The sequence below is a fragment of the Physeter macrocephalus genome, chromosome 12, assembly GCF_002837175.3.
Source record: "Physeter macrocephalus isolate SW-GA chromosome 12, ASM283717v5, whole genome shotgun sequence".
NCBI lineage: Eukaryota > Metazoa > Chordata > Mammalia > Artiodactyla > Physeteridae > Physeter > Physeter macrocephalus.
In genome coordinates this window covers 82,893,179-82,920,642 of record NC_041225.1, presented here as the reverse complement: position 1 = coordinate 82,920,642, position 27,464 = coordinate 82,893,179, and the positions used below count along the sequence as shown (strand labels likewise).

The 27,464-nt window shown below is 39.8% G+C and overlaps 2 protein-coding genes across 5 annotated transcripts in view; one reads left to right on the top strand and one right to left on the bottom strand.

Annotated features, from left to right (window-relative positions):
* The window catches only part of PNO1 (partner of NOB1 homolog), a 15,750-nt gene extending 7,307 nt beyond the window's left edge, over positions 1-8,443 (bottom strand). The window contains exons 1-6 of one of the 3 annotated variants that reach the window (XM_024133558.3): positions 8,164-8,442; positions 7,782-7,931; positions 4,613-4,696; positions 4,359-4,419; positions 4,005-4,122; positions 749-806 (exon numbers count right to left, since the gene is read on the bottom strand). In XM_024133558.3, the coding sequence (XP_023989326.1) occupies positions 749-806; positions 4,005-4,122; positions 4,359-4,419; positions 4,613-4,696; positions 7,782-7,931; positions 8,164-8,370 (678 nt within the window). In that variant the 5' untranslated portion in view covers positions 8,371-8,442. Of the gene's footprint in view, positions 1-748; positions 807-2,056; positions 2,663-4,004; positions 4,123-4,358; positions 4,420-4,612; positions 4,697-7,781; positions 7,932-8,163 lie in introns of those variants that run through there. The other 2 variants (XM_028496773.2, XM_028496774.2) reach the window with 2 other exon arrangements.
* Positions 8,444-8,642: 199 nt separating this feature from the next.
* The window catches only part of DNAAF10 (dynein axonemal assembly factor 10), a 27,570-nt gene continuing 8,748 nt past the window's right edge, over positions 8,643-27,464 (top strand). Inside the window, exons 1-4 of one of the 2 annotated variants that reach the window (XM_024133556.3) lie at positions 8,643-9,078; positions 19,677-19,777; positions 22,269-22,399; positions 24,582-24,683. In XM_024133556.3, the coding sequence (XP_023989324.1) occupies positions 8,896-9,078; positions 19,677-19,777; positions 22,269-22,399; positions 24,582-24,683 (517 nt within the window). In that variant the 5' untranslated portion in view covers positions 8,643-8,895. Of the gene's footprint in view, positions 9,079-17,588; positions 17,685-19,676; positions 19,778-22,268; positions 22,400-24,581; positions 24,684-27,464 lie in introns of those variants that run through there. The other variant, XM_055089212.1, reaches the window with a different exon arrangement.

The following is a 27,464-nucleotide window of genomic DNA, read 5'->3' as shown; positions in this document are numbered from 1 at the left end:
CTCCGGGAGGATCCCACATGCTGCGGAGCAACTAAGCCCGTGCGCCACAACTCCTGCGCTCTAGAGCCCGTGAGCCTCAACTACTGAGCCCACGTGCCTAGAGCCCGTGCTCCACAACAAGAGAAGCCACCGCAATGAGAAGCCCGCTCGCTGCAACTAGAGAAAGCCTGCACGCAGCAATGAAGACCCAACACAGCCAAATATAAATAAATAAAAATAAATTTAAAAAAAAAAGATTTAAGATTCTTTAAATTTCTTCACTACTCTCTGGAGATCATCCAGACCTTTTTAATGGGCATTCCTTGCCGAATAGTTCAAATTAGACTGACAATATAGCATTTTGCTTTTCTGAGCCCATCTTCCAAAATATCAGTAAACTTAGTAAACTGACACCAAAATCTTCGGCGGGGGGGGACGTCAAACAGAACCCTCTCCCTTCCAAAGGCTCAGGCACTTCTGAAATTGGGGTAAAAATGAGGCTAAAAACAAGAGAATTAGTTAAAGTCTGTTCAGGATGATCCCCAGGTTTCCTTCCCCACTCCGGGCGACCAGGCAACCACCTTACTACCCCTCTGTAACTCTGGTAAAATTAAGGGGTGGGGCTGCTCACTGCAGAAGGTGAAAGACCCGGGGTCCGGACCAGGGGCACCAGGCACAGTGGAAGTAGGAGCACCATGACGAAAACAGGGGCAATGTCAAGCAAACGTCCGCACAATGAGCAGCGAGACTGCCAAGTGTCTTCCGTAACTGGGCTCCAAAAGTCTGCCAGCAGAGAGACTGGAGAATACTTCTCTGGGGAACCTGGCCTGCTCAATGGGAAAGACTAAAGATACTGACATCAGGGCTTCCCCAAAGAAACAGCCTGGCAATCACCCTAAGTGAAGCCTACAGGCCACCAGCCCCCCATCCCTATAGCCCACCCGCAAGCATCCCGAGCCCAGGTTTCTAGTCTGCTCCTTATGGCCCCACTCTTAACATATGACGCCCACACTGAGGAACCCGAATCCGAGGAAAGCATCCAGTGCAAAAGAGTAGAAGGCACAACCAGCAAGCGGAACAAAGCAGTACAGAAACAGAAAGTGCAGGGACAAAAGAAGAAAAACAAACCAAAAAAAGCCCCAAAACCAGTGAGATTAGAAAAGCAATTTTCAGGCACTCATGAATCAACAACAGGATGTTAAGGAAACTGAATAGAAGGATTAGAAGATTAAGTTGCAGGAAGGAATTCTGAATGAGAATGATTTATAACAGATTTGTATACTCGGCCAGAATAGAAGACATCTTCCCAACCAGGTCTCACAAAATGTCCTTCCTGTGCTAAGCGAGCTCCAGGACTACCTACGCCACCAAAACAAGGAGGACGCAGGACAGAGAATCCAAGAACCGAGGGATTCAAACACCAAAGGGGCAATGGTGAAAGAAGGAGCCAGGATGGCAGCTGTATGCCAGGCAGAGGGAAGCAGTGCTTCTGGAACAGAAGGCTCCGGGAGAGATTTCTAACATGTCTGATGCATCTGAGTCCACCAAGCGGAGATACAGACAATGTATGGCTTTCTATTCAATTAGTACGCTGAAATATTGAGAAAGCACACAGAAACGTAAGAATTATTTCTTCACGTGACAACAAAGTTGCAGAGGACAGATAAAGTAACCACAGTACACCACCTGGCTCAGCTGTTAATACCCTGAGCACCGATTTCATGCTCAGGTAATACTGAGCTTGAGTTAAACCAAACCCACAGTGTAGAGGGAGGGGCAAGCAAACGGGACCGCTGGAAAGGCTGAGCATGCGGGCGGAGGTGGGGAAGTCCAAAAGAGAAATCTTCATCTTTCACAGGAGAAAAGCAACAGTGAATCTGAGGGGAAAAAATTAAGCTGCTATACAAAGATATTTGGAAATACAGAGGAAAACTAATTTTTACAAGTTAGCTAGCCGAACCTGAAGACTTGAAATTTCCTCCCTCGGAGGAGGGGGAAATGGAAGCAGACAGGAGGAATTTTTTTAAAGTATGTGTGTACACTGAAATATTGAGAAAGCGCTTACACAGAAACATAAGAATTATTTCTTCACGTGACAACAAAGTTGCAGAGGACAGATAAAGTAACCACAGTACACCACCTGGCTCAGCTGTTAATACCCTGAGCACCGATTTCATGCTCAGGTAATACTGAGCTTGAGTTAAACCAAACCCACAGTGTAGAGGGAGGGGCAAGCAAACGGGACCGCTGGAAAGGCTGAGCATGCGGGCGGAGGTGGGGAAGTCCAAAAGAGAAATCTTCATCTTTCACAGGAGAAAAGCAACAGTGAATCTGAGGGGAAAAAATTAAGCTGCTATACAAAGATATTTGGAAATACAGAGGAAAAATAATTTTTACAAGTTAGCTAGCCGAACCTGAAGACTTGAAATTTCCTCCCTCAGAGGAGGGGGAAATGGAAGCAGACAGGAGGAATTTTTTTAAAGTATGTGTATGTGTAACTTCGATAAAAACAAAATTCTGTGAAGTACAGCATGAAAGATGAGGAGATACAGAAGCAAGGATACATACAGTGTGAGTAGTTTTGCTGCTAAAACAACCAAAGCAATGGGGCAGTAGTTGGAATGGCATACAGGTCTCAGGACACATAGGTAACATTCTTTCCCATTCGATATCCTGAATGTATCTGGAACAAATGGTTTTCAGTTTTATATTTTGTTCACATCCTACTGTGATCTTTGCCAGGTTTTCAGCAACTCATCAAAAATAACATTTATGGGTGCATAACAGTCCATCTTATGGCTGTATCACAACTAATATAAATTGTTGAACATGTGGATTCCAATTAGCCTATTTACAGCAAAAACTGCAAGACAGTACCTTTCTTTGCCAGTACTTGGCACTGAAAAAAACCTACTACTAACCCCCAACAAAATGGAGAAAACTGAAACAACACGCTAATTAAAAGAAGCTATGTATCAAAGACTACATATTGTGTATTTCCACCTATATGAATTTCGAGAAAAGGCAAAACCATAGTGACAGAAAGGAGATGAGTGATTGCCTGGGAATTGGGAGGGGCTGCAAAGATGCACAAGGAACTTTTGGGTTGATGGAAATGAGCACAGTGGGATCACAGGACTGCAGAGTATTTGCCAAAAACCCATTGACTTATATACCTAAAACAGGTGGCTTTAATTGTATGTAAACCACACTGTAATACAGCTGTTTAAAAAATTAGTTCAATGAGTAAACTTTAAGTTAACCCTTAGACATACACTGATACATTTATAAATGTATGCTCACCATAAATAATGGTGAGCCCCTTGGTTCAGAGCAAAGATGAGATGATTTTAAATAAAATTATTTCTGGATTTAGCAGTAGGCAGGTCCCTCCTCCTCTCAGTCAACTGCTTCGTTTCCCAACTTCACGGCATTATATAATCTCTGCGCCATCTGCCAGTAACCCCAAGCTGGCAACGGAGCGGCTTCAACCTCCGGCAGTGGAGGGTAATCCCAGCTTGACTTCTTGCACCCTTATTTTAAGCCTGTATCATCTTATTGATGTTCACATATAACTGCTCTCTCGTTTTTCCCACAATGTGCAATGCTCACCTTCCTTTTATGAAAGGCCTTTATATGTACGTGCATGTGTGTGTATATACATTTATGTTTTTCTTTTTTAAAGGAAAGCCTCACGATGGCATTCAACACACCTACTCCTTGCTCTCCTCAACTGATTTAATAGATTCTCCTGAGATACTATTTCAATATTCACCTGTCATATAATTTCTTTTAACAGTGATTCTAAACATTTCCTTCATTACTAATTGAGAAAAAAGCTATAATATCTAAGATTTTCTCAACTAAATCTGTTTTCAAAGTAGGTAACTATTCATCCAGAACCATATCCTGACAAAGATTTAGTGGCTATGTTATACCCAAAATACAATCTTTATCACTTCTTGAAACCAGCAAACGATTAACTATAAATTATGACAATAATTTTCTCCAGATCACATACTTACACATCAGCCAGAACTATCCGCGTCCGTGTCACGTTCTCGATGGTGAATTTGGTTTTTCCTCCTTTGCCAGCGATTCTTCCTATTGCCCTCGACAGGTGGTCTCCCTTTAAGGGCTTAACTAAATGGGAAAAGCAAGACCTCAGGAGGGAAGCCATCCCAGCATCACCCACTTCCATGGGAAGTTTAATCATTAGCCAAATTTCCCTACTGAAAGACACAAAACACGCATTTTTGAAAAAGCTGCTAATAACACGACTCAACTGATGTGACTGGAAGGCTGAGACTCAGGTACAAGACAAAGCAATACAAAAGTACCATCCAGTAGTTCATATGAAAAGACCAGCATACACTCACCATCTGTAATTTCAAAAGACTCTAGGAAGAGGTCATCCAACCTAATGAGGGCAAGTGCGTCCTACAATACAGAAATACATACTGTGAAGCTCTTCCATTCAGGCACCTGCGAATGAGTGTTAAGCTAACTCTCATAAATTGTAGAACTACAACACTCAAGTTAAAAACCAAACACACAAAATGCCCAAATCCATCAAAACAGTCATATGGCGTATTTTCCGAGCCCCCATTTCAGATATCATGAAATCACTCACCTCTACCTGAAACCCAAGAAGAAAGGCTTTTACAAAATCAGCTGCTTTTGTCAGAGCGCTAACATCTTTGGTTTCTTTACAAGTCTGTTAAAAAAAAAAAAAAAAGGTGGGGCTAGGGAGCACAAATTATAGCTCGGTATGAAAAAGATAATATTCTAACAAACTACTAGGATTGACCTTTCCAATTATTATAATTTCCTTCACCACCACCCTTCCCCAATATATTCTCTATGACCCAGTTTTTGGTGAGGTAAGTACTGTGTTTAATTTTCAAAACAAAACTTTGCTAACTCCAGAACTGGGCAGTGCCCCCCAAAGATTGTCAAATGACTTACTGTACTCCAAGGCTGATCTGACTCTGGAGTTACCAGCAAGATTCCTCCAATGGCTCCCATTCTGAAGGACCTCCATCCTCGGCCCACCTCCACCCAAGCTGGTCCTCTTCTCTTCTCCTTCAATGCAGTCTCCCTGGGAGTTCTGATCTAATCTCCCGACTTCAACCATCAGTCCTGTGCTGAAGTTTCTTTCCCAAAGCAACAACTCTAGTACTAACTACCAAGAATGGTTTAAGCAGGGGATCCTGCCCTCAAAGAGTTTATTCGATAATCACACATACAGGTGCTATTCATAAAATGCCCATCCCTGTAAATGATGTGTACCGCAAAGGTGCTTGACACCTATAGCTCTAATCTTCATGTCAACCTAAATTTAAGTAAGATAAATACTTTTATATTTGAGGAAACTCAAGTACCAAAAAGTGAAAAAATAAGATTTGAACACAGATCTGATTCCAAAACCATCATTTCTCCTCCCCCGCACAGACTCACAATCGAGTTGAGGAGACCACGTATTTGACAAATTTGAAACCATACAGCGTTGTGTAATGGCACATTTAAAACTAGATCCCAGTCGCAATTCTATATGTGACTTTAGGCAAGTCCCATGAATGCTCTAGGTCTTAAGTTTTCTCATCTGTAAAATAAGGAGGTTGGAATGGAAGAGTCCCTACTAGCATTGATGACTTCGGCCAAGAAACTCCTTGGCAAGTTTCCTCACATCTGTTAGATGGGGTATGTCATCTACCTCATAGGGCTGTCCTGAAGACCAAAATGATGTAGTGCCTGCCAAACCACCGCTATGTGTCTGGCACAAAGCAGTATCAACAAATGTTGGTGGAATCCAAATTGATGGTGCTACAATTCATAAGACAGTTAAGCACAATAAATGTTTAGGCCCTGAAGACAAGATTGAAAAATGGACTGAGGGTAAAGGAGAAAGAACTTGAGCTAGACCCCGAAAGATGATGAAACTGAGGAAGAAAAAGGGAGTAGGGAGGAGAGGGCCTTCAGAGAGCAAATCCATCCATAATGACGGACAGAAAAATGTTCAAAGAGATGGTGAGAGAACTTGGGAATGAGACTCCTACTTGAAAGGCAAATTCGGTCAAAAACTTTTATCTTTCAGAAATCCTGAAGATACCAAGATATCAATAAAACCAGTGTGGTCTGAGAAAATTAATCTGGCTCTGGCATAGAGGATGGAGTGGTGAAATGAGGTTTAAAGCAATGAGGTAAAGGAAACTTATAAGCAAACAAGAGGTTTTGGCAGAAAGCCATAAAAACCTGAATGAAAGTGCCAATGGGAACAAAGAGGAATTCTACTGTCAAGTTCTGTATTTTAAACTTTGCCAACTATTCAGACGGGTGCCTCTTTGCTTTATTCCATTATTCTAGTCCTTCAACAGAGACGAGTCTATACCAGTCCTGATAATGAATCGTTAAAAAGGAAGATATAATTACTTTTGGTCACTGATTTTGATACAAAATTGGCACCCTGAAAAAAACCCCCCGGCTTCCCTGATGGCGCAGTGGTTAGGAGTCTGCCTGCCAGTGCAGGAGACGCGGGTTCGAGCCCTGGTCTGGGAAGATCCCACATGCCGCGCACAACTAAGCCTGTGCGCCACAACTACTGAGCCCATGTGCCACAACTACTGAAGCCGGCACACCTAGAGCCCATGCTCCCCAACAAGAGAAGCCACCACAGTGAGAAGCCCGCGCACTGCAATGAAGAGTAGCCCCCGCTCGTTGCAACTAGAGAAAGTCTGCACGCAGCAACGAAGACCCAACAGAGCCAAAAATAAATAAATAATTAATTTAAAAAAAAATACCCCAAAGTTTACTAATTTTATTTGTCTAACTCCTCGACTGACATCATGGAATGAACAAATGAATAAGTAAATAAACACATTTATACATAATTTACACTTATTCTTAAAATAATACTTTTTTTTTCAAAAAAATACCACTAAAATATATAGCACCTGTACTGCAGCAAGTACTTTGGTTGCTTATTTAAATACTTCTGTTTATGACAACCTCTTTACTAAGCCTTTTCTCAATTAAAACAGAACATTATTAAAAGTCTTCTAAGACACAGCTGGTATTTTAGTATGATTTCAGGCCGAACTTATGAATTAAACTAATAATTGTGTTGTATGCAGATTCTGAAGGCATTTGAGAATGCTCCCCAACAAGAGAAGCCACCACAGTGAGAAGCCCGCGCACTGCAATGAAGAGTAGCCCCCGCTCGTTGCAACTAGAGAAAGTCTGCACGCAGCAACGAAGACCCAACAGAGCCAAAAATAAATAAATAATTAATTTAAAAAAAAATACCCCAAAGTTTACTAATTTTATTTGTCTAACTCCTCGACTGACATCATGGAATGAACAAATGAATAAGTAAATAAACACATTTATACATAATTTACACTTATTCTTAAAATAATACTTTTTTTTTCAAAAAAATACCACTAAAATATATAGCACCTGTACTGCAGCAAGTACTTTGGTTGCTTATTTAAATACTTCTGTTTATGACAACCTCTTTACTAAGCCTTTTCTCAATTAAAACAGAACATTATTAAAAGTCTTCTAAGACACAGCTGGTATTTTAGTATGATTTCAGGCCGAACTTATGAATTAAACTAATAATTGTGTTGTATGCAGATTCTGAAGGCATTTGAGAGGTTCAAACACTAAAATATATTAGAAAACTGGAAGAAAATCATTCAACAAAATAAGCCTCATTAAGGAAAGTCTACTCATGCCTTTTCATCCCCGTAGAAAAGAGAAACCGCAGTATGTTTGAAAATGGTTAATATTATCCTCACCCTGATTTCTATATTCCTCGATTTCAAGTTAAAGCGTATCTGAAGTCCCAAATGCTCCACAATAGGAGTAAATATCTTCATCCAATTCTCTTTTAAGGGAGTGTATCTGTTAGCTGGGACTGGAATTTTTCTGGTTTCTTCTTTCCCACCCTATGATACAAGAAAACACAACTCAGGAGCTGTCTGGAAGAATAGGGGGTGGGTGGAGATATGAAACAACAGCTGATTATCAAGGCCCCCTTTAACTGGACGAATTAAACATCAGGAGAGTCACCAATCTAAGAGCTTCACGCCAGAAGAAGCTTCAACATCACCCAGAGGCCACCGTCCTGACCCGCCTCTGGCCCCTGCCCCGTTCCTGTCCCTCGGTCCCCGCCAGTACCAGAAACCCGTCCCCGGAGAGGGGCGGGAAGATGGGCCTCTTGGCGGGCCGGGCCTCCTCGGTGTCCATGCGGGACGCGTCCCCGCCCTCCTCCGGCGCGGACAGCTGCTCAGCCTGCCGTTTCTTCGCCCGTCGGCCACCTTTTCGGGTGACCTGGGTGAAGCCGCCCTCGGCCAAGGGACTCTTTGCCTCCATCTCGGTTTGCATCCTCGCGAAACTCCAGCCTCAGCGGAAGCTTGCGGCTCGAACACGTGCAGGGCTGCAAGGCGCAGGCGCGCCTCGCAGGACCCAGCCTTCGCCAACCAGCCCTAGGGCTCCGCCCATTTTCCTAAGAAATCCCATGCAGGGGACCTGAAGCAGGAGTTTGTGTGTGTTTGTTGGGGAGGGGGAAGGGCTGTCCTAAAATATGACTGATTCTTATGGTCGCCCTCTGCCCCGCCGCTCGCAGCCAAAACGTTTTGTAATCTCTAACCTGTATATGTACGAAAGGTAAAAGGTAAAGGCATAAACAAGTCTGTGTTGTTGGTGAAGAAAAATCTCTGTGCCTTCAGTAGAGCATCCGGCATTATCTAAGACACCTAAAACCACCTTGCTAGGGCGTCTGGGGGCGCGTACGGCAAGCGGGAGGGACAAACTATCCTTGACGTTCGGAGTCTGGTTTCCAGGTTAGGGTTTTGTCAGTGTTTGTCGGCAGTGTGCCTGTTGGCGGAGGCGAAATCAATCGGCTGGACCATGTCGGCCTTCGAGAAGCCTCAGATCATCACCCATATCCAGAAGAGCCTCAATTACACGGTGTTTGACTGTAAGTGGGTGCCCTGCAGCGCCAAATTTGTGACCATGGGCAACTTCGCACGCGGCACCGGCGTCATTCAGCTGTACGAGATCCAGCAGGGGGACCTAAAGCTGCTTCGGGAGGTAGGTGCCGGCTCGAAACTGCCCAGTTCCAAGATCTGGAACTGCCGTTGGGGGGAGAGTGCGGATCTTGGGGGTCGGGGGGTCTGCATTCCTTTTGGCCAAAGCGTTTGCCTAGCGTCCCCCCAAAGCTCCGCTCGAGCTGCGCGGGAGTAGCTAAGCTGACCGAGATTGAGGAATACTTCGGAGGCAAAACGCTTTGGTTGGAGACTTGAATTCTCGTCGGGCTAGTTCATCCGCGCGCTGCGGGTCCCTTCCTCCAGCCACCCCCGAGCCACTCTCCCAGTCTAGCGCTAGGCCCGTGGAAGTGACGTAACGACTTCCTGTTTAAATTCGAGGCCCTTCTGGGCAGTGCCTAGTTGTTTGTGGAGAGCCTCTTAATAGCTACAAGTTAGTAAAATGATTTTGCAGACAAGCAGAGCCAAAGCAGGCACTGGAATGCCTGCTATGTAATTGGAGGAGACAACCTAACAACAATTATTCATTCAACAAGTATCAGCTGATTGCCTGGTATTCCCAGGCATGTAAATAACAACGTCCCCGATATCATGGACTTTATTTTCTAGTGGGAGAGAGAATCAGTTAAAGAATCAAACGAACAATACATAAAACACAAACCGAGATGAATTCTCTAACCTAAAGGAACACGGTTCTTTGAAAGTAAGCAAAAACAAAAACAAAAAACCAGATTTGGGTTGAGTAGAAGCTAACTAGGTCAAATTGGGAGTAGAGGATAGTTCCAGAGGAAGCAGCTCAGCGATGGGAGAAACATTTATCTCCTTCAGAAACAAAATGAGTAGTAAGCAGGGACCAGACATTGCAAGAGCTGTAGGTCATTTAAAAGATTTATGCCTTTTTTTGTAAGAAAAATGGGACATCACTGAAGGGCTTTAAGCAGGGTGTGGCACGATCAGGTTTACAAGTTTTGTAAAAGATTACTAGTGAAAGAATTGGAGAATAGCGATGTTAAATAACACTTTTATACCTGTTTACAGTTTTTAAAATGCCTTTATTTGGGTTGCCTGGAAAAAAAAAGATCGGTCATACTCAGATGTTTAGAGTCCTAATAGACTGCAGGGAAGTCTGTAACTCCAGGGACCAAAAGCTATGGAGAGAATCTGTTTGGAGGAGTTAGGGCTTAAATTGGTAGGTAAAGGATGAATACACTTGCAATAGGAAGGATTAGATTAGAAGGTACATAAGGCTCATCCCACTTTAAATTTCTATGAATGCCGCTTTTCTTGTTCAGTTTGTCTTCTCTAGCCAGGCACTCTACTCCTAAACATGGCTTGTTTTTTTCTACCTTTCCTTATGTTGTTCATCACTTAGTCCCCAGTCAACACAAAGTAACTTTTCTTTACATTGCATTCCTATGGTACTTATTATCTGTGCCAGAAATATATCATTCTGTCCCATGTCTCTCTAATTAGATTGTAAGCTCCCGGAGAGTAAGGACAGTAGTTCTTTCTTTAATGTGTCATGTAAGGAGCAGCCGCTCAATAAATTACTTGTTAAAAGAATGAGTAAATTTATGTCTGTAAAAAGATATAACTTGGGACATTTAAATATTGGTTTATTGATCATTAATCACTTGGGGTCAGGAGTTGGAACAAATAGGAAACATTGGAATTGCAGAAAGAAAAGTGAATTATTAGGAACAAATACTAGTCAAATACTCTCTTAACCAGAGAGTATTATCTATAGACTCCTGACTTCTTTTTATAAGGCTGTATGACTTGGGTACATTTCAGGAATACAGTTGTTCTGTAAAGAGAAACAGTGCTCTTTGTCTATTCTAGAGATTCTGGAAGATTCTAGCAGTTTTTTTTTTTTTAATAACTTTGCTTTTTAATGAAAGTAGTGCGTGTTCATGATAGAATATACCAAAAATATAGATAGGAGAAAGGAGAAAAGTAATGTCACCCATCTCAACACTAGGAGTAACCACTTTTTATATTTTTGCCTGTATCCTTTGGCTCTTCTCTTTTTCTACCATAAGCTGTCCATTGAGAACATATCATTTCAAGGTACTATGCTAAAGAAGAACCAAAGATATTTGAAAGGTGAGTCCCTCCTCCTAAAGAACCTACTGTCTAAAGAGAGGATAAAACAAATGCACAAACATATTTGAGAGCTTACATTGTATTTAGCTGTGATGATGCGATGCAGTGGAAGGAATACAGGTTAAATACAATCTCAGTGATTCTCAACTCTTACTGTGCATCAGGATCACCTGAATGTGTATTGCTGCTGTTGTGGGGTGTGTGTGTGTGTTTTAAAATATTCGTGCCTTGGTCCCACCTCTAGAAATTCTGATGCACTGGGACTCTCACCTCTAGTCTAGAGTGAGTCCTGGACATCGGTATTTTTTAAACTTCCACCAGGTGATTCTAATAAGTACTAGGGTTGACTATCATTGGGCGAGATGAATTATTTGTTAAAATATTAGGAAACATACTTGATTATATCCTTGTAGAACTCAAGCCTTGTCCAAGATAAAATGAAGGAAGCAAATGGGTATTTGTTGGTGCCTCCTTATCTTGTTACTAAGCAGATAGACAGGGAGTGAAGGCAGGGCCTTCATATATAGTTAAGCAGTTTGTTGAAGTGCACACAGGTATCTGGCCAAGGGTTCAAGTGAGAGCTGAAATCCATCTCTGTCTCTCATCAAGCCTTGCGTGTGTGAGACTTCCTTCAGCCCATAGCATGCACCTTTTTTTCTAATTGGCCCAAAGGACTAGGGGTGGCCCTGCAAAGTGGAATCACAGTTGGGGATGTTTACACTTTAAAAATTAGTAATAGGCTAATAAAGTTCTGCTTTTTTCGCCCCTGTGCTGCAGAGTTCACTGCTTGTTAACATTTGGGTGACTAAACCTTTTATCATTAATTAAGTAGTGCCAGGATGTGGAGGAGGAGACACTGACAAGCTGTACTAGACCCACCCACAGACAGAACAAAAATAGCTCTGCTGGGAATTATGGATCATGGGCTTCTTTAATCAGGTTAACTTATTAGAGCAGAGAGAACCAACAACTAGGTCAAATATGCTCATCACTGATGGTCATTTTCAGTATCATATGGCAAAAGTTAATATATACTAATTATCTTTGTGGGACAAATTTCGCAAAATAGATCTTTATTTTTTTTTAACCAGTTTTCCAGCAAGAAAAGTTTTAAGTGTTTGCTGAACTCTTTGCATCTTTCCTTTTCCAAAGGTAAAACATTTAACAGGGACAGGGAGGGGGCCCTTTTATGAACTATAAAAAAAATTAGCTTCATTCCAATGTCCACTTAATTTAGCTGCTATTATGATTTCCATGAATGTCTAAGGAAAGAGCAAACACCTGCTTTTTTAAGTCCACTTGCCAGCATAGCTCAGCCTTTCTGAGCAAAGTGCAGCCCTCGCTGCAGTGCAGATGACAAGATGCTTACACATTTGAGTTTATTTTTCAGTAGTTTTCTATATTTTGAGTTTAATTTGATTCTTGCAGAACAGACCACTAGTACCTATAAATCTTTGATATAAGTATACAAGGATAAAAGAGATTTGATTTAAGGATGAAAGAGAACTTCAGGGAAGCATGAATACCATATATTTGTATTTTATAAAGACATGAATGAAGGTAAAACCAAAGGACACAAATCTGAAAGTAGGTTTAATTCAGGCCTCATTTACTTCACCAGTCTAGTTTAGCACTGGAACACTTCTTTGGTACTTCTAAGACTCAGGTTGACAGAATGGGGGCTACATAAGAAAATGTTTATTTAATTGATTTACATACAGGCCTGGAGACAGCCTAGTTTAGTAGAAAGAGCTTGGAATCTCCTTGGCTCTGGGGACCTTGGGCAAGTCACTTAGTCCTCCGAGCCTGTTCCTCATCTGGAAAGGCGTGTCTCAAACACTTAGTTTGCAGTGGCATGTGTTAGAAAGAGAAAGGATGGTCTAGTACAGAAGAGCATCCAGAATAGTGTCTGATACATTAGTGTTCCATGTATGGATGCCATTTTCATTATTGCATATAAACGACACCGGAAACTCTACAGTCTGTCGGGTGAAAACATGGTGGGAGAAATAGGAACATGACCTCTGGCAGTGGTTTCTCTCTCCCCTGCACCTGGACTGAGGGATGAATCCATGTTCATTTATACTTTCATTTAACAGATGTTGAGCACCATCTACGTGTTGAACAAGTTGGGCACGGCCCCGTTCCCCTGGTACTCATTCTAGAAAGGGAGGAGATGGATAACTGAACGAATAAAAGAATTTTGTTGATAAGTGAAATGAAGATGAAAGAGGGCAAGTGATAGTGATTTGGGGGTTTCACTTCAGATTTGGATGGGTGGGGAAGGCCTCTTAGAGGTGGTGACATTTAAACTGAAATCTGAGTTGGGAGAAGACGTGATGACCTGAGGGAAGAGCAGTCCGGGCAGAGTGGGAACAGTAAATGCAAACTCCCTGAGGTAGACATGACTTCAGTGAATCTGAAGAACAAAAAGCCGCAGGTGTGGCTGGAGTGTGGCAGGGGAGAAGCAGGAAATGAGGTCAAAGAGACAGGCAAGGCCAGACTTCAAAGCGCTGTGTACATTTTATATACCACAGGCCTTGGTGCTACTCTTGTGAGTCTGTGCCTCTAAACGTAGATACATGTTGTTTCATTTCATTCATTGTATTTGCAATAAAACCCACTTTTAGAATCTGCGAAAGCGCTGTGTGCATTTTATATACCACAGGCCTTGGTGCTACTCTTGTGAGTCTGTGCCTCTAAACGTAGATACATGTTTCATTTCATTCATTGTATTTGCAATAAAACCCACTTTTAGAATCTGCGATGACAAATGTGAAACTAGTATAGGGCCCATCATGTAATGGAATGGTTCCCAGTTTGGTTTCTCCTAAGGTAGGAATTCTCAGATGTGTTCAGGTGTCAGAACATCTGGACATTGTGGTGCTGTTTTTAGAACACCATGAAATATTGCAATAATCAGTTCTACCTCTGCACAAGGAAGGGTTTTCCCAGTAGAAAAATCTGACTATATTATACATACTCTGATCTTTAGATCACAAGAAGTAACCATACATAAAATTTTTAATCCTCATTTCCAGATTTTCTTATTGGTGTTTATTAGCTAGTATTTCCTAATAGACAAGCTAAAAAAATTACTGAAGAAAACTTAAATTTGAGTAAAACATATCCATTAGCTGTGTGTGTGTGAGAGAGAATTTATGTTGGTACTGGAAGATCAGTGGTTCCAGTTGCATGGTTTCTGTATTCCAAAGAGCCTAAAGGCAAAAGTTAGGTAAAGCCATAGCAGAGAGGAAAGCTTTTGCTTCCCAATTTTTTATTAGCAGCAGTAAACTCTTAGAACTGTGTGCTTACTGTAGGGACTGAAAAGTAGGGGTCAGCTTTTATCTCTTCCATGGCCTAGGAAGAATAGAGATCCCATCAGAGGCTCCCGGGGATAGCAGTGGAATTACAGCAAGCAGAATGCTCTAGCTGGTGGAAGAGAAGAAAATGGGTGACCAGTCTTCCCAGGGCGACTTGGAGAAGAATTTTCCCGGAGAGTTATATCAGTGTATGCTGCAAGCCCTCCTGCAGCTCTTAATACCCGAATCCCTGGAAGCATATTCCTGTCCATCAGGGCCCACCTGTTTCTTGCCTGAGAGGCCTGTCTTCACCCTCTGCCTTAGATCATGGGAGCCATTATCAGTGACTTGGAGCTGGGGGAGACAAATGGGAGGAAGGGGTGGGTAGCTATTTTATCAGTTGACCTCAGTTGGAAGTCTGAATTAGTTTAGCCAAAAAAAAGTGTGTTCTAATAGTGTGATTAGCTACAGTGATTAATTAGTTAATTAAGAATGATTAGCTATATCACTACTTTTTTTTTTTAAGCAAAGCTTTCCTTTTTTTAAAAAAATTACTTTATTTTTGGCTGTGTTGGCTCTTCGTTGTTATGTGCCAGCTTTCTCTAGTTGTGGCGAGCGGGGGTGACTCTTTGTTGTGGTGCGTGGACTTCTCATTGCGGTGGCTTCTCTTGTGGCGGAGCACAGGCTCTAGGCACATGGGCTTCAGTAGTTATGGCACATGGGCTCAGTAGTTGCGGCGCACGGGCTCTAGAGTGCAGGCTCAGTATGCTCTGCGGCATGTGGGATCTTCCCGGACTAGGGATCAAACCTGTGTCCCCTGCATTGGCAGGCGGATTCTTAACCACTGTGCCACTAGGGAAGTCCACTATATCACTATTAATATGTTATATCAGGTATTTTTATTTGGGGGGAGGAGATGGTGAGGAGAACATAAGCGATTTGGAGTTGGAAACTATCTGCTTTATTAAATTGACAAAATTTTGATCCTCCATGCTGCCCCATTGTGAGATACGTTTTTCATAAAATTGGAAAAATAGCTGAAATAAATGAATATCAGTTTTCTGGTATAGTGAATAACTGATGCTCTCTTGGACCACCTATATTAAAAAGGAGAAAAATAACATTCTCTGGTTCTGTGCTTCTCATCAATACGGTCTTTTACAACCGTGTTTGTTTTGTTTTGTTTTTGCGGTACGCGGGCCTCTCACTGTTGTGGCCTCTCCCGTTGCGGAGCACAGACTCCGGACGCGCAGGCTCAGCAGCCATGGCTCACGGGCCTAGCAGCTCCACGGCATGTGGGATCTTCCCGGACCGAGGCACGAACCCGTGTCCCCTGCATCGGCAGGTGGACTCTCAACCACTGCGCCACCAGGGAATCCCTACAACCGTGTTATTATAGGCGACTGATTAAACACAATTTAATCAAAGTTTACCAGACAATTCCAAGGAGGCTGTGAATGCTTTATTTTAGACCAGGCTACATAGTAACTGCTAATTTATCCAGATCCCAAACAGTGAGAAAGCTCAGCAAGCTGGGAGTTTCCAAAGCCCTGGAGCATATGTTGATGTCTTTTGAATCATGAAAGAAAAGTTCAGTTATAGTTTGTGTTAAGTGAATTTTATTTTCTTCTTCGAAAATTGCTATGTATATCCTATGTGGAAATGCCCAACCAAACATTGAAAATGGCGGGGAAATTATTTTCACAAAGTACGTGAATCGGGCCAACCCTAGTGGGGTGGGGGGTTGAAGATTGGCTCAGCAACTGAAGGGTTACAAGAGGAGATGCCCTAGAAACTGGGGAACTCTGTGGAGGGGAAAAAAGTTCATCCGGATATACTGCTAAGTGAAAAAACATCAAGTAAACGAACAATATATTATGACTCTCTGTATATTAAAACAAATCTATATGTGGTTGTCAATGTGTAGAAAAGGGTCTAGAAGAATGGGGATTACTTCTGAGGCATGTCGAAGGGAAACTTAACCTTTCATCTTTCAGTCTTTGGTTTTGTTTGAATTTTTTTTTAAATTTTATTTATTTATTCATTTGATACACCAGGTTCTTATCAGTTATCTATTTTATACATAGTAGTGTATATATGTCGATCCCAATCTCCCATTCCCCCGCCCCCGCCCGCTTTCCCCCCTTGGTGTCCATATGTTTCTTCTCTACATCTGTGTCTCTATTTCTGCCTTGCAAACCGGTTCATCTCTACCACTTTTCTAGATTCCACAGTTTTGTTTGAATTTTTATAGGGAACACATTACTTTTGTGAACGTTAGGAATAAAAAAATTAAAATAAATTAATTAAAAATTTAAAAAATTAAAAATTAAAAAAAAAGATTGTAAGAGACTAAATAAGAGAAATCGTTTTGCCCTGTTGAGGCCGACAGTAAGTGAAAGGTGCTATTGTACATCTAGAGTGTGGTGTGGGACAGCCCTCAATTCCATATTGCCTAGAGTTTCCGGGGGCCAAGGCAGCTGGACAGGTAGATTCCAAGAGAGACTTCAGTGACTTGGGTAGGTGGAGTTTGCATGTGGTTGTTTTACTGATGTGATTACAGTTGATCCTTGTACAGCATGGGTTTGAACTGCACGGGTCACTTATACTCAGGTATTTTTTAAGAGTAAATACTACAGTACTACACAGTTCAAGGTTGGTTGAATCCACGGTTGCAGAGGAACCTCGGATACAGAGGGCTGACTATAAATTATATGTGGATTAACTTCTGTGCTGTTCAAGGGTCAACTGTTATATATAATACTTGGAGCAATAGTTTTGTTTTTGTTCTTGTTTTTGTTTTTTGGTCGCACTGTGTGGCTAGTAGAATCTTACTTCCTCCACCAGGGTTTGGACCCGGGCCCTCGGCAGTGAAAGCGCAGAGTCCTAACCCCTGGACTGCCAGGGAATTCCCAATAGTCTTTCAAATTAAAGAAAACTCAAAAGATTGGCTAATCCATGCTGATAGCAGTGCCTTTGGTGCACACAGGTATACAAATCTTTGTGTACTGAAGGGGTCTCAGAGGACATAACCATTCTCAGTTTATAGGGTTCTGCAGGGAAAACTATAAGAGACACATAAGCATTTTTGTTTCTTTAGTCACTTGGAAAGAATAATACCTTCATTTTGTCCTTATTCCTTGAGGAGCTTAAAGAAGAATACCACATTAAATGCTGAAATCTGCATATTTGCAAACCAGTGAAGATGTTAGAGGTGCCAGCATTTGAATGTCTCATTAGCGAGGTGAGAGGAAAGGCAAAACTCATTCTTTGGACATACAGGCATACCTCCTTTTATTGCACTTCTCTTTATTGCATTCGCAGATACTGCATTTTTTACAATTGAGGGGTTTTGGTAACCCTGTGTTGACCAAGTCTATCGACGCCGTTTTTCCAATAGCACTTGCTCACTTTGTGTCTCTGTGTCACATTTTGGTAATTCTCACAATATATTTGTTATGGTGATCTGTGATCAGTGATCTTTGATGTTACTGTTGTAATTGTTTTGGGGCGCCACGAATCACACCCCGACAAGACTGCAAACTTAATTGGTAAATGTTGTATGTGTTCTGACTGCTCCACTGACTGGCCTTTCCCCGTCCCTCTCCCTCTCCTTGGGCTCCTTATTCCCTGAGACACAACAGTATTGAAATTAGCCCCTCAGTGGCCTCTAAGTGTTCAGGTGAAAGGAAGAGTCATAGGTCTCTAACTTTAAATCAGAATCTAAGAATGTTTAAGGGAGGAAGGCATGTTGAAAGCCGAAATAGGCCAAAAGCTGGGCCTCTTGCACCAAACAGTTAGCCAAGTTGTGAACGCAAAGGAAAAGTCCTCGAAGGAAATTAAAAGTTCTCCAGTGAACACACGAATGTCTCCATAACATAAAAGTACAAGATGAAGCAGCTAGTGCTGATGTAGAATCTACAGCTAGTTATCCAGAAGATCTAGCTGAGATAATTCATGAAGGAGGGTACACTAAACAACAGATTTTCAGTGTAGATGAAGCAGCATTCTATTGGAAGAAGATGCCATGTAGGACTTTCATAGCTAGAAAGGAGAAGATTTCAATGCCTGGCTTCCGAGGACAAGCAGACTTTCTTGTTAGGGGCTAATACTGGTGACTCTAATTTTAAGCCAGTGCTCATTGACCATTCTGAAAATCCTAGTGACTTTAAGAATTATGCTAAATCTATTCTGGCTGTGCTCTATAAATGGGACAATAAAGCCTGGATAACAGCACATCTGTTTACAACATATTTTACTGAGTATTTTAAGCCCACTGTTGAGACCTACTGCTCAGGAAAAAAATGCCTTTCAAAATATTACTACTCATTGACAATTCACCTGGTCACCCAAGAGCTCTGATAGAGATGTACCCATGAGGTTAACATTATTTTCATGCCTGCTAGCACAACATCCATTTTGCAGCCCATGGATTAAGGAGTAATTCCAACTTTCAAGTCTTATTATTTAAGAAATACATTTCATAAGGCTATAGTTGCCATAGCTAATGATTTCTCTGATGGATCTGGACAAAGTAAATTGAAACCTTCTGGAAAGGATTCACCATTCTAAATGCCATTGAGAACGTTAGTGATTCATGGAAGGAGGTCAGAATATCAACATGAACAGGAGTTTGAAAGAAGTTGATTCCAACCCTCATGGATGACCTTGAGGGGTTCAGGACTTCAGTGGAGGAAGTAATTGCAGTTGTGGTGGAAATAGCAAGAGAACTAGAATTAGAAATGGAGCCTGAAGATGTGACTGAATTGCTGCAGTCTTATGAGAGAACATTAATGGATAAGGAGTTGCTTCTTATGGATGAGCAAAGAAAGTGGTTAGCATTTTTTAGCAATAAAGTATTTTTAAATTAAGGTATGTACATTGTCTTTTTAGACATAATGCTGTTGCACGCTTACTCGGCTACAGTATAGTATAAACATAACTTTTACATGCACTGAGAAACTAAAAAAGTCATGTGACTTGCTTTATTGCAACATTTGCTTCATTGTGGTGTTCTGGAACCGAACTTGCAATCTCTCTGAGGTCTGCCTGTACTTTTAAACTATACAAAAATGACTAAAGGAAAAGCATGATCATTTTTTTTAATCAGAAAATGTTTTAATTGCCTTTTTTATTGTGTGCCTTATTTAATTCCCATAATAGAGCCGTAAATATCATGGATTATGGATAGCTGCTTACATAAATAATGTATCCTCTCTCTTTCCCTTCTATCAAGATTGAAAAGGCCAAACCCATTAAATGTGGAACATTTGGTGCCACATCTTTACAGCAGAGATACTTAGCTACTGGAGATTTTGCTGGAAACCTTCATATATGGTAAGATTATTTCATCAGTGTTAAGACATGAGATAAGCAATTTCTTTGATAGTCGTGTTACTCTTCCTCTGAAAGAATTCTAACTTTGAAATGTTTTTTGTTAAATTTTAACTATTTATAAGAATATGACAGTTACCTCATATATATTTTTAGATTTCATGTTCAATATCCATTTTAAAATACTAACATATTTTTCTTTAGCTATTTCAAATAATGTTTTTAATATTTATTTCTACACATGCTGTTTGGTGCTAGCATTTAATATCCATATGTGTAAATAAAGGGCTCTTCCCCTCCACCATGAAGGGTACAATATATAAAAATGCTCCTGTATAACACTAAAAAAATAGATATCATTAACATTTTAAAAAGATACTTGGCATTACAGAATGAAACACTGTATTTTTGTATGTTTTAATTTTTTAACATAGAACTCTCAATTCATTAAATGTTTTTCTTTTTCTTTTAATGCTTTAGCTGAGCACAAGTTTTTAGGAACACATCTGCTGAGTAAATCAAGATAAACCTGTTTCGAATGAGCAAAATCACAATTGTGCCAAATGCTTTTATAATTTTTTTTATATAAATTTATTTATTTTTGGCTGCATTGGGTCTTTGTTGCTGCGCGCAGGCTCTCTCTAGTTGTGGGAGGCGGGGGCTGCTCTTCGTTGTGGTGCACGGGCTTCTCATTAAGTTGGCTTCTCATTGCAGTGGCTTCTCTTGTTTCGGAGCGCTGGCTCTAGGTGCGCAGGCTCAGTAGTTGCGGCACTAGGGCTTAGTTGCTCTGCAGCATGTGGGATCTTCCCGGACCAGGGCTCGAACCCGTGTCCCCCACGTTGGCAGGTGGATTCTCAACCACTGCGCCACCAGGGAAATCCCCCAAGTGCTTTTAATTTCCGTGTTTTACCTAGAGTTATTTCCTCATATTTAAATTAGAGTTGAATGAATTGAAATTTCTCTGTAATTACTTTTCAACAATATCTCTTAATCATGTAAAGTATACAGTAATGTTCTAGAGGAACTGTCTTCCCTACATTACGTTTTCTATTGTGACCTTTCTTGTTTCTAACTTAGAGTTTGCTATTTGTAATTAAATTACAGTGACATATTTATCTGTCTTAGAGTCATAATATGACATAGAATGAAACTATTTTAATTCCCCTTGCTTTAACTACTTAATAATTAAGTTAGCATTTATTAGAATGCATTAGTTTTTACCTGCTGTGTCATAAACTTTCAAAGAACTTGGGAGAGAGACCAGTCTGAGTGTTATTTTTTAAAATAAATATATTTCAACACAAGAATATGCAACAAATATGACGGTTGACTATCTCCCTAATAGAGCTTCCTAGTATAGTGCACGTATTACTGCTTTATTTTCATTGGTAAGTCATAATTTCATGTTAAAAGAAGTGATGTTTCAAAGTCTGTGGAAACAGTAAAACAGTTCTTATAAATAGAACCTCAGTCCTGTTTAGTCTCTTGGTGCTTTCACAATTACGCCACAAAGATAAACATCATCTCTAAACTAGGTTGAACTTCTCACATTTTGATTTGCAAGATTTTACTGATAAATCTGGGCCCAGTAATAAATTGGGATTACGTGTCATGAAGAGCTACGTTCATTAAAAAAGAAGAAATATAAGTTGTTAAAAACTGACTTGTTAAAAAGAAATGTGGAAGGAGGCTCCAGTAGAAAAGCAGAAGGTGGGGGAAGGACTGGGAGGCAAGAGAAGGGTGTATTAGCATAACCTACTTCAGCCACTCACCCAGCCCTGTAGTGTAGTCTTCAGACACACATAGGAGTGGGTACTTTCCTGCATTCTCTTCACTTAACTAACCTAGAATTAGACAGACTTCATCCAGTTTGACTATAATATTTGTGACCAGCATGATGATAAACTGAAAAACATAACTAGTTGAAAATCAGTGTGGAACTCAGTGAGAAAATAATATATTATTGAGGAAGAAAGGTATACAAAGTAAACACTGCTCATATTTTAATCTCTCAAAAGATCCCAAGATCAAACTACCAAGACTACTTTGGAAGTTTTCTAAATCACTTTGTATTTACTCTGTATTTAAAGCAGTGATTATCAGACCTCATTGTACCAGAAAGTCAGCAGATCTAGGGCCCCATCCCAGAGATACTTATTCATTATGTCTGGGGAGGAGCCCGTGAATCTGCATTTATTAACAAGCATACATGGTAATTCATGTGCAGAGGTCCTAGATCGATCATCTTTGAGGACCACTGAGTAAAGTGGGCTCAGGATTTAGAATTCCAAGTTGAATGATGACAACTCTCATTGAGGCCTTGAAAGAAGCTAAAGTGGAGAGGAGAATTTGGAAGTAAGTGTGTAAATTACCTTAACTGCAAAACCCTTATTATTTTTAAACAAAAATCTCAATATGGCATGCATTCTTAAATTTGAGAGTATACTAAACATTTGGGGCATGTGTAAGTAAGAAGCTGTGTTCTGTTGTTTAGGAATTTGGAAGCTCCAGAGATTCCAGTATATTCTGTACAGGGCCATAAAGAAATTATAAATACTATAGATGGTGTAGGTGGACTCGGAATCGGGGAAGGGGCACCTGAAATTGTGACTGGCAGCCGAGACGGTAAGTCAGAATATTCTGTGTATTTTAATTTTTTTATTTTTAGGTAAGTCTCTTGCAGTATATTCTATGTGGAAATCTTGCTCAATCCTTGATCCCCTAAATCTAACATTCTACTTTTTTGATAGGCAGGTTTGATTGCATATCCCTCAATTGTTTCAGACTTTGGGGGTATTTCAAGTTAGAGGCATAGCACTTACTATTTTAGTTTTGAGCTAGTTCAACTATTAACAACCATAGTTTCCTCTGAACCTTGAGGATTTAAAATGTCTCTACAGGTTTTTGAGGCAGCTGATGATATACTGTGGGTGGCAGCTTTTTTCTTTTTTTGAAAAGCAGAGTTAGTACTTGTGAAAATGGTCATATTGACAGCTGGTTGAACACTGCAGTTCTGTGGTCTTTCTGCTGAGCATTGTAGAAAGCTCCAAGAGCGCCAACTCTGCTTTTTCCCCCTGCAGTGACGAACAAGGGACAGGTCTTTCGGTGTCCTGAGCTGTTCTGAATGTAACAGAATTTTTGTTGCTTCACAAGGGGTATGTAAGTGATTTGGTACCTTAGTTGGTTCAGCTAGTTTTTTAGTGGCTGCTCAAGACCGTGAGGAAATTGTTTTCAGAGAAAAGTAGAATTTAATTTTCTAATAGTTTCTCAAGAGCAGCTGTGTTTTAGAAATCAGGTATTTTTTTTCCAATCATAGAAACAGTGTGGAATATAGAAGGAAAAATAACAGTCTGCTACACCAGCATAACTATTAGATTTGTTTTCCTTTCCAGTCATAGATACAATTTTACATGTATTATCAGTGTTAATACGATTTTGTATCTTAACCTTTTTATTTATTTAATGTTTTGTCCTTATGTAAATATTGCTGTTTCCATGTGGTTTTCATAATTATCATTTTAATGACTTCATAATATTCCATCCTATGGATGTGTCACAGTGTCCTTAGCCATGCCCCTGTTAATGAGCATTCAATTTGCTTTAAGTTTTTGTTTATTGTTTTGGGAGAGCAACTTTAAAGTAATGAAGAAATGAGTATCATGTATATAGCTCTTTTGGAATAATCATACTTTATGATTTTAAAAAATTGTCAGACTTTCCAAAGTACCTGTTTACCTTATCCGCTACAGTAGACGAGGTAGATTTCCAGTCTACCCTACCAGCATTGATTTCCTTTTTCCCACCTAATTTTAGAGATAAAATGGTATTCCATTCCACCTCGTGTTAACTTCTTTCTATATTTGTTTATTAGTTAAGTTTGCTTTGTGAATTGTCTGTTTGTGTTCTTTTCTCATTTAACTGTTACAGACAATATAAATGTTATCAATTTGTATGAACCCTGTAGAATGATGTAACTCTTGTCACATTTGTAGGAAATTTATTTCTCCTTGAAGCAGCCTTTTTAATGACCAACTTTATTTTATCCCTGATGATAAGTCTAGTGGAATAGCTTCCCTTTTCCTGGATTTATTATCCTTTTTAATAATTTTTTTTACCCTTTTCCTGTTCTCACTTAGGCCTTTTAGCCATTTTATTACATCTTTGTGTTTCTCAAAGTTAGTGAGTGACACTAGCTAGTTAGTTATCCTGTAATTTGCATTAAAATGAGGGAGTTGAAATTAAATTGAGAAGAATTATTTGTTACTTTTATTAACTCTGTCTCTCTTCTTTATTGCCACTTGGAAATTAAACTTAATTGTATATGAAATGGTATTCTAAAACTCCATATAAGAAATCATAGACGTAAAAATTACTTGATTCATCTGCATAAGAAAAATGGCAATGATTATATGAGTAGTAAGGAAAAAACATTAAAATGACACTGGCTTTATTCTAAATAAATACTACATTTGTTTTAGTCTTAAACCAAGAAAGTAAGGCATGATTTGAATTACATAACATTTGTGTTTGCCTTGTCAATCATATCTTGTTGATGATGACTTAGGAACAGTTGTTGGCTTTTATGTGTGTCTATTAATTGGAAATCAAATCGGGCAGTAACATGTGGGTTATATCTCTGATATTAAGTGCAACTTGCCCAATTGGAAGTCAGAAAAATGTGAATATTTTTCAGATATTATAACATCTATAATATCTCCATGTACATAGGAAGCCATATGAAGAGAATGCAGAAAGAAATGTCATCATTCACTATTGAATTTTGCCATCTCACTTTTTTAAATGTCAGGAACCGTGAAGGTGTGGGACCCAAGGCAAAAAGATGATCCTGTTGCTAATATGGAACCTGTACAAGGAGAAAACAAGAGAGACTGTTGGACGGTGGCATTTGGTAAATTACTGAAGTATCCTTGCATTTGAAGTATCAGATTGTAAAAAGGACAGTGCTTCAAGAAAGTCCTAATAGTCTCTTTATAGTCTGTTTTGTGGATTATCTGACAGTTTATTGAGGCAAATAGACGTGGTGTTTAATGGCAGCCTCTGGGGCCTAGGTTTGAATCCTCACTGTGCTATTTATTGGTTGTGTGACCTGGGGCAGGTTATCAAGCGTCTCTGTTTTTTGCTTGCTTCATTTATAAAATGGAAGTAATAATAGAATTTACTTAATAGTGTTGTTATGAGGATTCGGTTAATACATGTAAAGTGCTTAGAATTGTGCTTAGATATTAAGTGCTCAAAAATATTTGCTATTATTATGTACTTCTGTTTAACTTGATAATATTGACCTGGTGTAGAACCAAATGCCGTTAGTGAAACTAAGTAGAGCCTCAGATGTGAATGGTAACCTAACAAATCCTACATTACTATATACAGAGTATGTTTATTTTCTAGAAAATAGTTATGCCATTACAGAATTATTTCTTATAAAGTTGTTAACCATGTTCCTCTAGTAATATACTTAAAATGAATATTGATCTTGTAGGACTAATTGATGTTTGCCCTTGTATCTCTTGCTGAGCACCAAAATTACAATCATTTTTGCTGCTAAAGGATATGGGCTGGGACTTCTCTGGTGGTCTCGTGGTTAAGACTCTGCCCTCCCAGTGCAGGGGGCACAGGTTTGATCCCCTGGTCCAGGAACTAAGATCCCACACGCCACACAGTGCAGCCAAAGATTTAAAAAAAAAGGAAGAAAGGATATGGGCCATATTTCATTTTAAACCTTTATTTTCTTTCCCCTTTTTCTTATATAATCCAGTGTAGATAACAGACATAAAAGTGAGATTAAATGATATATGTGAACTGTTTAGCTTTTTGTGTTATTTTTAAATTGAATTGTTATTTAATCAGAGGAAAGTTTTAGATTTCCGATTTTAAAAATAAATTACCACTGAAATTGAGAGGAGATTTCATTGTGTGTGTATATTATAATTATTATGTGTGTCTGTATATTACAAGCAATAATATAAACTGAAGACATGCACACTTGTGCAGAAATTTCAGAGTTAGTGTTTAGAATCATCATATAAAAATTTATGTAATAATTAAAAAGTAATTAACTTTGGGTCCATTAAAGGCTTTTTATCATTGATCTAAGGGACATAAGAAATTTCAGTTAGTGTTTAGAATCATCATATAAAAATTTATGTAATAATTAAAAAGTAATTAACTTTGGGTCCATTAAAGGCTTTTTATCATTGATCTAAGGGACATAAGTGCCATTTTAAATATAGGACATTAAATTTAAAGAAAGAACATTTATCCATTGATGTGACCATTTTATGTTTGTTTGTTTTTGTAAATGCCAAGTATGTGCATAGCTATGGTCATACAAAGGTGAAACAGACTCATATTCTTGCCTCAAGAAGCTTGTAATTTTAATAAAGAGGGCATGCTATCTACATTAATTATAGTACGAGGTAGAAGTGATAAAAGGTCACGGAAGCATGGATAAATGCAGAAGGAATCCCAAGGGAGTGATAACTGGAGAGGAAGAACATACTAACCTCAGACCAAGGATATGTAGCATTTGAACCACTGAAATTGGGAGGGGATTGCAAGCATTGGGAGGAAAGTACATAGAAGGAGTGGTGGTAGGAATAGCCTTAAAGATGGCACAGGGCCGTGGCCAGAGGTGTTTCGATGGTCTGGAGGTAGTGGTAAGCCTTTGGAGGCTTTTGCAAGGATGAGATATGATCAGAGCTTTAGGAAAACTGAACTGGTGTCATGTAGGGGAGAGAGGTGAGTGGCAGAGAGAATATGAGTTCCGAAGCTCTTTGCAATATTCCAGGAAACACGTAGGTTAGATGCAATAAGAAGAGAGCAGAGCGGGTCGATTCAGAAGATAATATTGTGGCAAAAGAAATAAGGGAAAGGATTATGTCCAATGTGACTGAATTTTGAGGCTGAATGTAGGGTGAATGATGTTATTAGTTGAAGAAGTGCCACAGAGGATATGACGGTTTGTAAAGGAAGATAGTGAGGTCAGTTTTAGACATCATGAGTTTCAGATGTTGTCGTGTCATCTCGGTGGAGCCTACAGTGGAAATGCAGGGCTGGAGTTTATAAGAAAAAGGGAGTTGCAGGCAGCAGAGAACAAAGGCATTGGGTTAAGATGCCCACAGAGCCTGGCACAGTTAACAGGGGCTTCCCTCTCACCTAACACATTTTCCTCAGCAAGAGGTACTCTGGAAAAAAAAAATCCCTGGATCCGAGCAGGATGTGTTTCACTGCAGATTATAGATTTACTTTGGGTGCAATCATCCATACAACTGAAAATACATCACAGTGCACCACAGCTTATCTGAGGTTTCCTTGCAAAGATGAGATAACACCAGAACAACATTTTGCAAAATATAAATAAGTTTAAAGTAGTTTCTATTGGCATTCAAATATAGTTAGTGCCAAAGAAAGCAATGGAAGCCTAGCTGTATTTATTCTACCAAATCATACTACCATTTGAACTGTTAGTCTTTGCAAATAGAGAATAGAGAGAATTTGCAATCCAATAAACACTTTCATATATCCCTTGAGTATACAATCTCAATGAATGAGCTTTTTCTTGTAAACAATATTAGATACCAAATTAATAATCTTTCTTTTTTTTTTTTTTTTTTTTTTTTTTTTTTTGTGGTACGCGGGCCTCTCACTGTTGTGGCCTCTCCCCTTGCGG